At 41.1% G+C, this 15,461-nt stretch overlaps 1 protein-coding gene across 3 annotated transcripts in view; it reads right to left on the bottom strand.

Annotated features, from left to right (window-relative positions):
- Positions 1 to 5,232: 5,232 nt before the first annotated feature.
- LOC106563019 (tenascin-like) overlaps positions 5,233 to 15,461 on the bottom strand; it is an 83,991-nt gene continuing 73,762 nt past the window's right edge. For all 3 annotated transcript variants that reach the window (XM_045689921.1, XM_014128210.2, XM_014128211.2), the window contains 11 exons: positions 12,543 to 12,665; positions 12,055 to 12,198; positions 10,139 to 10,258; positions 9,819 to 9,962; positions 9,296 to 9,426; positions 9,030 to 9,162; positions 8,737 to 8,888; positions 8,414 to 8,510; positions 6,698 to 6,859; positions 6,354 to 6,517; positions 5,233 to 6,200 (listed from right to left, as the gene is read on the bottom strand). In XM_045689921.1, coding sequence (XP_045545877.1) covers positions 6,090 to 6,200; positions 6,354 to 6,517; positions 6,698 to 6,859; positions 8,414 to 8,510; positions 8,737 to 8,888; positions 9,030 to 9,162; positions 9,296 to 9,426; positions 9,819 to 9,962; positions 10,139 to 10,258; positions 12,055 to 12,198; positions 12,543 to 12,665 — 1,481 coding nt within the window. In that variant the 3' untranslated portion in view covers positions 5,233 to 6,089. The remainder of the gene's footprint in view (positions 6,201 to 6,353; positions 6,518 to 6,697; positions 6,860 to 8,413; positions 8,511 to 8,736; positions 8,889 to 9,029; positions 9,163 to 9,295; positions 9,427 to 9,818; positions 9,963 to 10,138; positions 10,259 to 12,054; positions 12,199 to 12,542; positions 12,666 to 15,461) is intronic.

The raw sequence follows: 15,461 nt of genomic DNA, 5'->3' as shown, positions 1-15,461 counted from the left end.
AAGTCTCTAGGTTCTGCTCGCCCGAGTTAGAATACCTCTTGATAAGCTATAGACCATTCTATTTACCAAAATAGTTCTGGTGTCTGTTTCTGGTTGGACCAGGATGTCTTTGGGTTGAACATGGGCTCCATCCAACAACAAAAAGGATGGGCTGATCATTCTTGGCAGAGACACGTGAATTGAACAAGTGAGTTCCAAGAAGGCGAATAGTGTTCCTAGAAGGCAAATAGTGAGTTCCTTGAATGCAATCATTTCCAACTGGATCCCCAGGCTCAGGCTGTCTTCATGCTCAAACCTGTCATCTATGTCATATATAATTTCAAACATGATGGATGTAGTTAAGATTGGGAGATTTAGCTTTGGCTTCAATTCCAACCTAGCCTGTCAAGCACTTTCTTGAAGGAGCATGACAGTGTGCGAAATGAAATATTTTGTTTATACAAACACACATTTTTAAGCCTTTATGAAGGATGAAATGGAGTATTCCCTGTCTTATTTAGATTTTTTTTCTATAAAAAATGTCTTACAGTACTGTGGAAAGTGTGGAAGTATAGTGACAGCCCTGTGTCAGATGTGTTGGGCCACAGTGTCAGGGACTCTGGACTGTGAGAGTACAGCCAATTCAAATATAACACAGACATACAACAAACTCTTGGGAAAAGATTTCCTTGAAAAAATGTGATTAATGACAATCCAATGAGTTCCACTGAGGCCACATGTGATGGCCAATGTAAACAGGTTCCCTCTGGACACACGCTAACCTTTGCACAATGTGGACTAGTACAATGTGGAAATGTGGAACTACTTCTTCATTGCCCATTTGATTCAATAGGATAAACGATGAAAGCGAAATAGGCCTACACACTGGCATAGCACAACCCCCACAAGGCATGGGGGTCCACGAGCTTTGGGCACGTCATAAGCCATGAAAGAAATGTTTTGAATTTTCTCTAAGCCTCATGGAAAAATGTGTAGAATAGCAGGAAATTAGCTCTGAGATTCTTGAAATTCAGGGCAATCCCTATCTGAAAGGGACATTTTATTTTTTATAGTTGAAAACAATTGATTTTGTTGCATTATTTGAGCTTCAAATGTACATTTAGGGGAATTTTATAAGGGAAAATATTTTCTTTTGGAATTTTCTAAATACTTTCAATATTATTAATTTCCATGTTGGTTCTATGCCTGGAAATGCCTTTGGCCGGAGCAAAGGATCCCAATTCCAAACTCTCCAAAAATAATGGATATTAACTGAAAAATGTTCTTATGTAGTTTCTTGCAATAGCCCTCTGCATATTTCTCTCAAAACTGTGAAAGACGTGTCTAGAGATTTGGTCAACTCTGTCAGATTTGTCTAAAATCCTAAATGAATCAGGAATGAGCAGGGTCAGCTATACCATAAGGACCCCTTATTCATGTCCTCATTACATGTAGCGCAACAAAGTTCTCTACTTTTGATAGATTTAAACAAGTGATATTGGAATCACCATGGTCATAACCATAAACTATCAACTCCATCTAAGATAGTTGGACCAAAATTCATATTCTATGTTACATTAATTTAGGTTTTAGAGTCATAAAGCAACTGAGGAAAGAAACTATTATATACCACTTGAATGAAGAAGACATTTTTTTGTCAACTCCGTAAAACATCAACTCTGTCAGGTTGGACTGGAGTGCTGAAATGATCTGGAACGAATGGTTATGGTTTTATTGGGGATTTTCAAATGAATCATTTTCCATATTTTACAAATGTTTGTATTGAACTTTTATATTTAGAGGTAAAAATATCTCCGTTTTAAGTATCTGTTGTCAGTGGGTTGTCAACTACATCACTGATGGAATCAATGTTTTTTTTGTCAATATTCTGAACGAATATTTTAATCAGTGTTCTGCAACATATGTTTAAACAATTGAAGTATTTGCTGTGCTAGAACTAAGGGACAGTGTTTGCTTTTTAAATGTTGTTTTATGTTCTAAATCTAGAAAAACATGCCAAAATGCTAACGAAACAAAACAAAAAGAAGTTTGGGGATTTGTATTACATATTTTAATAATATAATGTTAGAATTAAACAATCAAGGCCTTTAAACACTTGCTGGACAATAAGTGTGTGTGTGTGGGGGGGCTTGCTCAGCGCTATGCCACTGGGCCTATAGTTATTAGCCTAATAAAGGGGTATGTATCTGGTAATACAAAGCATTATTGAATTTGCATACAGAGTAGTTTACCACCAGTGATAATGTCATCACTAATTTGCTTTTGATGAAGAATGGAAAACATGTACACACACACATACATTATTATTTGACACATGACATGGGAAACCAGAACAAACTACCAGATGTTGAAACTGGGGCTTTCTGAAAAAGCACCACTGTTAGGTTTGTTAGGTCATGAATTACATTACATCCGTAGGAACAGCTTGTCAAATAGACTCTTTGAGAAAATAATGACATAACTCTGAGTTAACATTGACAGGCACAATACACAGCGGCGCCATGACGGTCCCTAGAATCATTTTCTAATTTTGGATCACATCCGTTGTATATATTGTGTTTTATAGTGTCCTGGAGGGCCTAGAGCCTTTCAGGACACTATAAAAGGCCTCTGTCTCTGTGAATGATCTAATGATAACCTTTTGGAGGTAAGACATTGCCAAACAAATGCGCTTTGTTTCAGGGAATACAGGATAAATCTGAAATGACACCCTATTTCTCATATAGTTCACTGTGTTTGACCAGAGCCATATCATAAGTAGTGCACTATATGGGGAATAGGGTGTCATTTGAGTAGCCATTTTTAGTATAATTATCATGTATACAATATAATAGACATTACTATCAAATTTAAAGACTGCAATTACATACTGCAAATGCCATGTTGTTAGTACAGTGTGGCAGGTAGCCTAGCGGTTATCCTTCGTCTGCGTTTCTGGACTGCCCTCTGCAAGTCAAACCACAGATTTCCAATGGGGTTCAAGTCCGGAGACTGAGATGTTGATTTAGTGGTCAATTAACCATTTCTTTGTGGATTTTGATGTGTGCTTGGGGTTATTGTAATGCTGGGAGATCCAATTGCGGCCAAGTTTCTGGCGCCTGGCAGAGGCAACAAAGCATTGGGCTAAAATGGCCTAGTACTGGGTAAAGTTATTGATGCCGTTGACCTTAACAAGCAAAATAGCGTCACAACATCAAAGAACCAGTACGTATGGGGTTCTTTTCTGCACATGATTCCTCTTTTCGACGCAAAACCCACCACTGTTGTGCGTGGGGCTATTTTGCTTCCACTGGTTCTGGGGCCATTGTTAAGGTCAACAGCATCATGAACTTCCAATCCAAGTGCCAATGCCGTTTATCAAACTCCAGGCGGTGCTATGGTCAGATTATATGAAAATAGAGTTTTTTAGCCACGCAAAGCCAATGCAGAAAAGTACCTCATACTGACTGTAAAATACGATGGCGGATCTTTGATGCAGGATTATATCTTTCTATCTATCTAGCTGGCTGGTCTGAGTGGACTCACATCCCTCAGTATTCCTAGATTGGGATGGCAGGAATCAGGTCAGGGCCCAGCTTCATCCAGATTACAATGCAAACACAATGACAATGATCAAGCAGCAGCAGAACAAAGAGAGATAAAACCTTGGAGCTGGTTGAGGCCTGATCAGCAAGTAGAACATGGTGTGGTACAGAAGTTATGACTCACGCTGTATGAGAACGGACCTGTCCACAAAAAAGTATAGTGGTGGATTTGTTCAATTTTAGATCATTTTTTGTCAAATTCCTTGTTTGATCTGCCAATCTGTTGGTATCATCAGAAAGAATAGTGGTTTCGGTTCATCACGCTGGCTTCCTAACTCTTTACTATAGCTTAATTTGCCAATATCTAATTTACTGTAATATTGTCTGGGCCAGTACATATGCCTCCTACATACACAAATTACTCATCATACAAAATACATCTGCAAGACCAACCACCTCCTGTAATTAGCTGGCTCCATCTGCACCTTTGTTTAAGAAACTCAATATCTTGTCTATTTACAACATTAATGTACGGCAATTATGCATTTTCATCTACAAATATTCATACCTCCCAGACAGTTTACCTAAACTCTTCCATGGATTCTTCCAGGTTAATTCTGAAATGCATCTATATAACACAAGACACTTTGATAACCTTCACCCTCCCCACTGCTGCACCTCACATAGTCAATTCTCTATCAGATACAGAGGTACCATACTCTGGAATTCTTATCTTCAAATTGCAAAACCTCATCATCCCTCAATAACTTTTGTATTTTTTGTATTTTATTATTTAACCTTTATTTAACTCAGAAAGTCAGTTAAGAACAAATTTTGAATTACAATGACGGCCTACCCTGGCCAAACCCGGATGACGCTGGGCCAATTGTGCGCTGACCTATGGAACTCCCATTCACAGCCGGATTTGATACAGCCTGGATAACTTCAAGCCTGATGAACCAAACTACTCAGTAATCGCCTCCATATAGCCCAATTCTCACACACTCACATCCACGCATGCACACACACATTTAACATTTTTGGGGTGATTGCTGATTGGTTCATTTGTACATTTATGATTAGTGGGTTTTGTTATCTGTTTTAACAAACCTTTTTATTTTTGTACTTATGTATTGAATAGTTTTTTTTTGTGGTGTGGTTTTTATATAAGCCCTTGGTCTTCCATCCATACCTGCACACCATTTTTTATTTATTTGTTTTTATCTGTATTGTTGTTTATCACTTGCTTTCTTTGGCACAAATAAATTAAACCTAAACCTAAATTTGAGATGACAGTGATAAATCCTTAGCATGGATATCTTCTGTGGTTGTTTGATTTTTTGCTGTCAACAAATATTTTTTTCTTCATTTATTCTCCTAATCAATTAATCCTTTTGATTTCCCACTTATTTTTTTATTGTTTACCCTACATTACAAAAAGACAACATTAAAGAGCCACTTTTACAGAAGAAGCCTAATTAGTTGATGTGTGCTATTGTTTGTTGAATACATTTGCTATTTAAATTGTAGACCTATTAGTTAATATACTCTCAATCTGTGTGACGTTGCATACTGATTAGTACTTTTCTTATGATGAAGGCATGACACATGAAGACTCAACACTGCCATCTGCTGTTAATGGAAAACTGGTACTGCATATAAAGGGTACTGGTAAATTTGATATGGGCAGCCAAAAAAAGTGCTGACATCTTTTAACAAAGTATCTTTTATTGTATCGAGGGTTACATATAGACATGTGTTTTTCATTCAGTTGAAAACAGAATTAAAGCATAATTTAAACCGGTATTCAATTATATCAATAATAGAAAATGTAATTCTAAATATCAATCACTCAACATGAAACAAATTATGCCTAATTTAGTCGGTATTTCCCTCAAGTCTGTTGAAGGATTTACTGTATGAATAGAGGGGAATTTTGTTAACCTATATAACTTTATTTTCTCCCTCCTTAGAAAGACTGAGGGATGTGGCATCAAGCCACGTTATTATTGTCACGTTTCTCTGAAATGTTGCTAGTTGAAAAGTTCAACTGTGCTGTCTGCAGTAATGTACAATGGGTTCTGAATGCTCAGACAGTTTTTCAATCAACTGCCAGAGAGAAAGAACGTGAAAGTGTGGGAGATTAGAATGTAAGAGCGAGTGTCAAAATTGGAATAGGACTCTTTTTACCCTTTCCGTAAAAATAGTAACTGAAATCACCTTTCATTGTTTCACATTTCATAATCAATCTGCCTTATTGCTCATCGGCATATTCAAATATCTTTGGACCTATAAGGAGCCATGTTTTGCTTGTAAATGTTCCAATGAACACAAACAATAAAATAAATCAAACACACAAAAGTCAGATTGTGCCGTTTTTGGTATAACGTATCCATCCCAATATTGACAGCTAGTTGGATAAAAACACATTCAGTAACATGATTGTCCTTGCTTGATGTGCGACTTGGTGAACTGAAGATTGAGGTTCAAAAGAGGGTCAATGGGTAATGCTCCTGGGGGGGGGGGCTTGGAGAGAGCTAGGGGGGGAGGAGGGCAGTATAAAGTCTATGATCTTTTCCTTCGACTTTCAAAGTTTCTGAAGTTGACTGGTCTAATCTTCATTTCGGCGAACTGTATTGAATGCTCGTGTCCCTTCCAATGGAACCAGTTGATACCCTGAAAAGATTATAATTTTTTTTACACACCACAGTATGACTACAAGCCTGCAATAATCTTGTTTCACACTCTGATCAGAATATAATACTCCCACACACACGCACACACGCACACACACGTTGATTTTGTGAAGCAGAAAGATGGCTTCCGTACCTTGCTGTGACTATCGTCACCATATCTCCCCATAAGGTTGACACGATGGCAGTTCTTGTACCAGAAGGCACCCTTATAGGACAGGGCACAGTTGGTGACAGCGATGTCATTGTCATTGTCATATGTGGAGAAGGGACGGCCCTGGTGATAAGTCATAGAGTCACCTAGGAAATAAGTGGCACACAGTGACTGGTGTGAACAAATGTGAATAGGTCAATCAGAGTTATACAGTTTACTGTAAAGTGTATTGGGATATTTAAATGGAGTTGAACAAAATCCAGATTTGATTTGATGTTCTACACAGGAACACTAGTAAATAAAGCTATTATCATCATTGTCCTTACCTGCTGTGCCGCTGAACCCTCCTACGTGGATCTTGTAGCGGCTACGGGGTTCTGCGATCGTGAACTTGTCATACTGAGCATAGGCCGACTCCCCGTTGTCCCTCAGGTCCACACGCAGCTCGTACTGGCCTGCTGTTGTCATCTTGTGGAGGTTAGCCAGACCTGAAACAACAGGAAATGACATCACAGTGCCATTCTGTGGTTCCTGGGTTGGGGCCCTAGGTCTGAAGCTTACCCTGTGCAACTGGGTCCTGGACTTCTTGACAGGCCCAGGTAGGAAACAACACCTCCACTATGCTGATCCTCATCACAGGGACCCCACAAGGGTGCGTGCTCAGCCCCTTCCTGTACTCTCTGTTCACCCATGACTGCGTGGCCATGCATGCCTCCAACTCAATCATCAAGTTTGCAGACGACACAACAGTAATAGGCCTGATTACCAACAATGACAAGAGCCTACAGGAAGGAGTGGTGCTAGAAAAATAATGACATCAAAACGAAGGAGCTGATCGTGGACTTCAGGAAACAGCAGAGGGAGCACAACCCCATCCACATTGATGGTTCCGCAGTGGAGAAGGTGAAAAACTTCAAGTTCCTTGTTGTACACATCATTGACGATCTGAAACGGTCCACAGATGCAGACAGTGTGGTGAAGAAGGCACAACAGAGCCTCTTCAAACTTAGGAGGCTGAAGAAATTGGCTGGTCCCCTAAGACCCTCACAAACTTTTACAAATGCACCATTGTCCTGTGTGGCTCAGTTGGTAGAGCATGGTGTTTGCAACGCCAGGGTTGTGGGTTCGATTCCCACGGGGGACCAGTACATGGAAAAAATGTATGAAATGTATGTATTCACTAATGTAAGTCGCTCTGGATAAGAGCGTCTGCTAAATGACTAAAATGTAAATGTAAAATGCATTGAGATCATCCTGTCGGGCTGTATCACCGCCTGGTACAGCAACTGCATTGCCCGCAACCGCAGGGCTCTCCAGAGGGAGGTGAGGTCTGCCCAACGCATCACCGGGGGCACACTGCCTGCCCTCCAGGACACCTACAGCACCTGGTGTCACAGCGAGGCCAAGAAGATCATCAAGGACATCAACCACCCAAGCCACGGCCTGTTCACCCCACTACCATCCAGAAGGCGAGGTCAGTACAGGTGCATCAAAGCTGGGACAGAGAGACTGAAAAACAGCATCTATTTCAAGGCCATCCGACTGTTAAATAGCCATCACTAGCCAGCGTCCACCCAGTACCCTGCCCTGAACTTAGTCACTGTCACTAGCCGGCTACCACTCGGTTACTCAACCCAGCACCTTAGAGGCTGCTGCCCTATGTTCATAGAAATGGAATCACTGGTCATTTTAATTATGGAACTCTGGTCACTTTAATATATTTATACTCCAGACTATGACATTGCTTGTCCTAATATTTATATATTTCTTAATTCCATTCTTTTACTTTTAGATCTGTGTGTATTGTTGTGAATTGTTAGATATTACTGCACTGCTAGAGTTAAGAACACAAGCATTTCGCTCTACCCACAATAACATCTGCTAAATTTGTGTATGCGACCAATAACATTTGATTTGATTTGATGGCTCAATTGGTTGGAGCATGGTGATGCAACACCAGGATTGTGGTTTGATTCCCGCATGGGCCACAAATGCTGAATAAAAAGAGAAACACAAGGAGGGGTGGAGAGATGTGGACTCACCAAACCAGAATTCAGCATTAATGTCCCCAAAACCACCAGTGTAATTCTTCCAGTTCCTGAAGAACTCCAGCTTTCCACTCTGGCGCCTCAGGAACACCTATAAAGAGAGTTCACAGAACCTGTCATACAAGCCCTGGTGTCGTTGGCTTTCAAAGGTAAATCCAATCAAACCTGGTGTTCAGACCTGTGTGTGTGTGTGTGTGTGTGTGTGTGTGTGTGTGTGTGTGTGTGTGTGTGTGTGTGTGTGTGTGTGTGTGTGTGTGTGTGTGTGTGTGTGTGTGTGTGTGTGTGTGTGTGTGTGTGTGTGTGTGTGTGTTCCTCACCATCCATCCACCTCCGTCGGTGGTCATGTCACAGTAGACCTGGATGGGCTGGCTCTCTTCTCCTCCCAGGTAGATGGTGTAGATTCCAGAGGTGGTGTCTCCATTCAGCAGAGCCTGTGAGCAGTCCTTAGGGTATCTGTACAACACTCCGACTACACACGTACGTGCAGGCAGGCACGCGTACACAAAAACTTGTCAAAAACAGTACACTGGGCAGTTGTCAAATTATATCCTATTTCCTATGCAGTGCAAAGCTGTGAGGAGAAGAAAATGGTGTGTAGCAGTCTACATACTGGTGGTGAAGACGGTGGTGACGTGGCGGCTCCGCTGGGCTCCAGCGATGGCCTGTAGCCTGACGTTGTAGTCGGTAGTGCCACTCAGCTGAGTCATGCTGTATGATGTGGCTGTAGGGCTCAGGACCACTTCCTGTATTCAAATCAAATCAAATCAACCTTTATTCATCATGTAAAGCACTTTGGAAAATGTACCTGTAAAAAAGCCACGGGCGATTGATTGAATTGAAGCCAGAGTGTGCTGACTCATGTAAAGACCTACGTACCCGGACTGTGCTGTCAGATGAGGTGAAGGTGAGGACGTATCCGGTGATGTCGGCACGCGGGGGCTTCCAAGTGAGAGTGGCACTGTCTGTCTGGACGTTACTGGCCGCTAGGTCACGAGGGGAATCCACATCTACAGACAAAAAAAGCGAGGAGGAAGGATCATATACAGTACGTGTGTTACATATGATATGTAACACATGTAAAAGGGAAAATCCACTCAAAACTATCTTTTGGTATGTTTTTCATTAGTCCACTGTTGATACAGTAGCAAAATGTTTTGCATGTGAGCAGTCAAGTTTTCAAGATATTGGACTTTCAAGAGGCAAAAAGTCACCAGCCACATCATCATGTTGCAAATGCCAAAGAGTGAGTGAATTTTATTATTACTTTATTATTGAATTTATGGACAATATAATACTGCACAGAATCAAGTGTGTGAACAATACAATACTACACACAGTTAGATTTTGATTGAAAATCAGACCCAATGCTCCTGTATAAAGCATCTAATTGTATCAATACCTGTGGTGAATTCGGTGGTGGTGGTGCCACTCTTTAGTGCCTCCCTCATGGCGTATACCCCAACTGTGTAATGGGTGGCAGGGACCAGAGAGCCCATCTCAAACTCCACTGTGTTCCCAGAAACATGCTCCATCACTGGGGACACTGCGGACAGCAGAGTACCGAGAACAGTGTTACCACTAGGTTACCACTACCAACACTCCTCTTGTGCTGTGTCTATTTGGCTAATGATGAGGCATACCTTTGATAGATACATCATGTACACAAATACATGTCGGCTCCTGGCAATCTGTGCCTTGGGCCTCTTGCGAAACACACACCTGAATCTGCACTGTAGGTGATGACGTAGCCATCGACAGTGGCCCGAGTGGGTTGCCATAGCAGCAGGGCGGTGGTGTCAGTGACGTTGACAGCAGAAAGACCCTGAGGCCTGTCCAGAGCTAAGGAGGAGGAAAACACACAGGCTTGTTACAGATACAGGCCTGCAGCCACAACAGCTTCAGCAAACAATCGTCTGTACTGACAATACCGTGACTTGCGACTGCCTGGGGCTGTGGGGGTCATGAAAATTTGTCAGCAGCTTCTTGCCATGCAAACGACTGCCGGTCTCACGCTAATTTACCGTTAATTAACATAAATATGTTTAGCATCTACAGGCCTCCACCCATACAAGTCGCTGATGAGTGCCTATGGAACGTCTACATTTAAAAAAAAGTCTAATATATCAATTGAATGTAGGCTACATCATCACAATAAATCCATGATTTATTTTTTGTCAGCGCTAAAGAAACATTGTGATATGAAGAAAAATGTATTAATAATAATATAATATGAGTTGGCTTACTGTAGGCCTATGTTACAGTATCTGTCTATGCTCCATAACATAGGCTGTAGGCGTGTTCATTTAGCTGACAAGATACAGTATGCTTATAAGTCCTGCTGCCACCCAGTGCTTCATTTGGGAAACCAAGTGAAATCTGTTCGGGAACATCGATAGTAACATGTTTTTCGCAACGAAACATATTTCACTAAACTGTTGACAGCGCTCGAGAAAGTAATAAAGGAGAGAGGAGGAGATGGAAACGCATGAAGGTGAGCTATTCTGTAGGCCTATAGCTAACGGTAATGTGTCACTTAATGAATTATGAAAATATATAAAAAATGCCCTATTACTAGGCTATTCATTATCAAATACAAATTCACTAATGGTAGGCTAACTGGAAACCAGCCTGCGCAATCAATGAACCAACAGCATCGCCTAGGGCTATATGTTCTCTTCCAGACTCATGGATACACATTTTGGAGCATAGCATAAGGTAACCAGTCCATCCAGTATGCATAATAACACAGTTCACACTCAAAGGCAATTTCTCAAATTTGTTTGATTTTGGAATATAGGCTAGACCAATATAGGCTAGACCAAAGACATCTTAAATCAGTTTTGTTTTATGTTTTTCTGCCATGCGTAATATGCAGTAGGCTATGTATTTTTTTCGGGCTCATAAGCCTATGCGTATGCATAAGCTGTAATATGCATGTGTGTTTTTGAATTAATCATCACCTTAGAAAGCGCTGTCCATTTTGTTTTGTTAGGCTTTGAAACAACATCCACAACAACCATGTTTTACACCGTTTCAACCTGCTCTTGAACTTCTTTCTTTAAATTGATGATCACGGTGAGGTGAGTTTTAAAAGCACTGTAGGCCTACTGTTTCGATGATATGTGTTTGATATGATTTTCGAATGCATTTGCATTGACGTCAGAGTGGTTAGAGGGACAATAGAGCCCTGAGTGCCAGGTGATACGGACCTGATGGTCGTTAGCAAATTGGGTACTCACTACGAAAGCATGTCCAGAGTGCATAAAAGGAGATTATCGTGACTCAATGCTCACGTGGAATTTTACTGCAGTCATGGCTCATGACTGCCTGTGTGTCGGTAATATGGTTTACCGCAATGGCACCACGACTGCCCCTATACAATGATGTGATACTTTTTCATGGAATAATTGACTGGTTGGGACAAGTAGAGAAGTACTATATGTGCTACTGAGTAAGAATGTATGAAAGCTAATGAATTATGAAAGGCTCATAGTGTCTATGTATGACCCAGACATTTCTGTCTATTCTCATCATAGCACTGTGGCTTTAATGTAAATGTATATGTAATTTCATGTATTTAGTAAAAGGTCAATTCAGATTTATATAAATGTAGGCTAAACAGAAGTCACACACACCTGTGGTGATGGTGTCTGTCCCTGGGTCACTCTCCTCCAGGTCCTTCATGGAGAATATGGTCACCTGGTAGGTCACCCCTGGCAACATGTTAGGCAGCAAGGCCTGGGTCTCAGTCCCATCTGCTAGCACTGTCATTGGGCTACCTGTTGATGAGAGAAAATATAGCATTTTTGTCACATTACATTCTTCTACTCAAGAGTCAATCAATTTTCATAAACAGATTTCATTTTTGTTAAATTGTACTGTTAAATCCACTTCAAGTATATAGTTTCCTTTCTCTCCCTTGGTAGCAGTTGGAGAGACTACTGTGATTGTGTGAAGAAACCTATGTTCCACTAGAGGGAGTGCTTTGTCCAATTAAAGAAAATTCCTCCTAACTCATCCAACATTAAGCCCTTTTGAGGCCTAAAGTACTATGTAAATGCAGTCCAATATCCTTATTAGAACGGGTAGAATTCACTGTCACTATTAAAGCCTGTTCACTCACCTCCTTGGAGGGGCACATAGATGATGCGGTAGCTGTCCACTCTGGCACGAGGCATGGTCCAGTGGACTATGGCCGAGGACTCGGTCACCTCAGAGAAGCGGATTCCCCTTGGAGCGCCCAGGCCTGGCACAGCGATGGGGTCAGGGTTAAAAAGGCAAGCACAAAAACGACAAAAGTTAGATTGATATGTTTGAGTTTGGTTTTTGATCAGGAATCGATTCTACTGTGGTCAGTTTATTTGATGCAATAGTCCTATCGCCTATGGTGTGTCAATATGCGCAGTGAGAAATCAGAAAAGCACACAAATGTACTCAAAGACTTTGCTAAAATGATAACTCCAGAAAGACATGAAATTCCAGTGAGAAAACACAGTTCCTGAAAACATACAAAGGCCCACCACAATCACCCCAGCCGGAGTAGGCTTGAAACATGCTGCAACCAACAATCTACACATCAACAGTGGTGCATATCATACATCCCTATTATAGGCTATCAATGGGAGTAAATTTAATGAGTACATTTTGATGCATGAATACCAATACATTAAACCTTTGTCGAACATGCTGCAAAAAAAGCTCATATGTTTGTGTCTTTAACTCTTTAACCAGTTTAATCAGTAAAATGTATAGGCCATGAAAATGAATCTACAATGGGCATCAAAACACATGGAATTTGATCTGCATTTAAAGCATGAGAAGCACCGCAGATCGAATGCAAAAAATATGGTGTCTCCATATTCCTGAAAATAATATAAAATGGGGAAAAAGAAACATGAAAAACCAATTTTCTGCCCCTTAAACCCTGAAGTATGCTCACAGGCCTAGGATTATTAGCACATCAAAGAATGATCAGTGGCAATTAAGACATTTCCCTGATACCTCTTGAAAAAAAATAAAACCAGTCAAAACAAAATGTGTTATTAGAAAACCCAGTCAAATAAAGAACAGCAGCCTATTGTTTCTTGTAGTCACCCGTTTCCAGAAAAACCAGACAGTTAAAAGTTGTGTGAGTTGTAGACCACATTGTGCTTTGGCACAATAGATCCTCTATTAAAATATCTGTTCGCGCATCACCGGTAATTGGTTGAGAGCTCAATTCCAATGTGACATCATACAGCCTGATTTTATACTCGGTGCCGCCGGTGAGTCCTGTTAAATTTAAATCTTTGGTTCGCTCATCACCGAGGACATTTCATTCTTGTGGATGCTCAAACTTTGTGGAGTCCCTAATTTTGATCACAAGTCTATCAAACATTTCTTCATCCGCAATCCAGGCCTGGTGTAAACTGTCTGACGTGATGTCCGAGACAAACATGTGCTCCACTTCTGGCCCAGCCTCTGGTTGGAAACGCAAAACGCTTCAATTCGTCACATTTGTCGAGAAACATACACCCAATTACTAGAAAGCAAAATTGAGGAAGGCATCCCTTCGGCGATCAGTCGGAAAAGGTGAGTAGACATACCAGTTGTTGGTTACATTCTCATAAACTTGCCGCCACTCTGCCATGCTTTCAAATCGTTAGCGTGCGGTCACAGTCAAGGTGCTTTGCATTCCTTTGATATTTTATTGAGAAATAGACACACTCATGGTTGTGGAGACATTTATTGAAGTCAGTTAGCAAGTTGACATCCACTTAGAGGCCCACTATTCTCCATTATTGTTGCAACAAGCCAAGGATTTTGGCTAAACAATCCATCCACAACCACATGCGTCCTTAATGCCAGTCCTACATTCAGTGCATTCAAAGGTAAAGAAACAAATGAGTGGATAGGTCAACTGACATTTCATGCTGAAAATGGCATGTTGATTTGTCTGTGTTTTCCTGGTCCAAAGGCCTAACTAGCTATAAAAAAATATTGCCTAGTCAGACCGTTACTCTGGTACTGTTTAGCATAGCACAGATCATTTTCGATCAACCTTAACTTGTCGATACTTCCTCAATTCCTGACTTGGAAGACAACCAATGTCTTCCAAACTTCTGTGTCTAATTGCATGGGGTTCGACTGAATTTAGAAAATTGAGAGAAGAGCAACACCGGTTTTGAAGATAGACAAGATGGCGGTGTACATATTGTTGGATTACCTCATGGAGCAAAACATTTATTTAATTTTCTGGGGGGAGAAGAAGATGACGTCAAGTGCAGACAATAATTTGTCTTGCTCAGAGTAACCTTAACTTTTATCCCTCTCAAACTTACTTAAATGTAACAAAACTTGGTTTATAGGAAACACAACAGAGAACAACGCTCAGTAGACTGCTAATTTGATCTGAAACTTGGCAAAGTGGAAGAAAATAGTGTGCAAAAGAGCAAAGGGAGGAGAATGCAGTTGCTAGCTGACCACTCATACACCAGAGAGAAACCGCCACCTGACTCCTCAGGAGAAGAAATGGAGGAATCTGGAAATTTGGTTGATTCAGAAAGTCCACTCAATAGCCTTGCACCCAGAAAGACACTGAAAGAAATGTCTTTGTGCAAACTCCAGGTCAACATAATCGATGCGGTCACTGCAAAGATCCATGAAAGAGCCGATGGTTTGGAGAAAATCATACACAAAAACACATCAAAAACCGGTGACCTCGAGACCTCTCTGGATCATGCATACGAGAGTATCGAAGATCTTAAATGTGTACTGCACAGGAGAAGACCATGGCTGACATGCAAGAGCACTTGTTGGAAGCAGAGCGATACTGGAGAAGGTGGGTGCTACGGCTTTATGGTGTCCCCGAGGACCAGGGTTAGAATGTAAATCGCAAAGTAAGTGACATTTGTAACCGTGTGGCCCCGGACTTCCCCGAAGGATATATGTACATGGCTGTGAATGTCGCTCATTTTATTGGGAAGAAGCAAGATGCCATCGACAGCCGCTCGATCCTCATCCAGTTCGCTTTCCGCACAGCAAGAGATGCAGTTTGGAAGAA

This window comes from Salmo salar, chromosome ssa11 (genome assembly GCF_905237065.1).
Source record: "Salmo salar chromosome ssa11, Ssal_v3.1, whole genome shotgun sequence".
In the NCBI taxonomy this organism is placed as follows: domain Eukaryota; kingdom Metazoa; phylum Chordata; class Actinopteri; order Salmoniformes; family Salmonidae; genus Salmo; species Salmo salar.
Note: the sequence above shows the minus strand (reverse complement) of the source record. Positions and strands in the feature narration are given on the sequence as shown.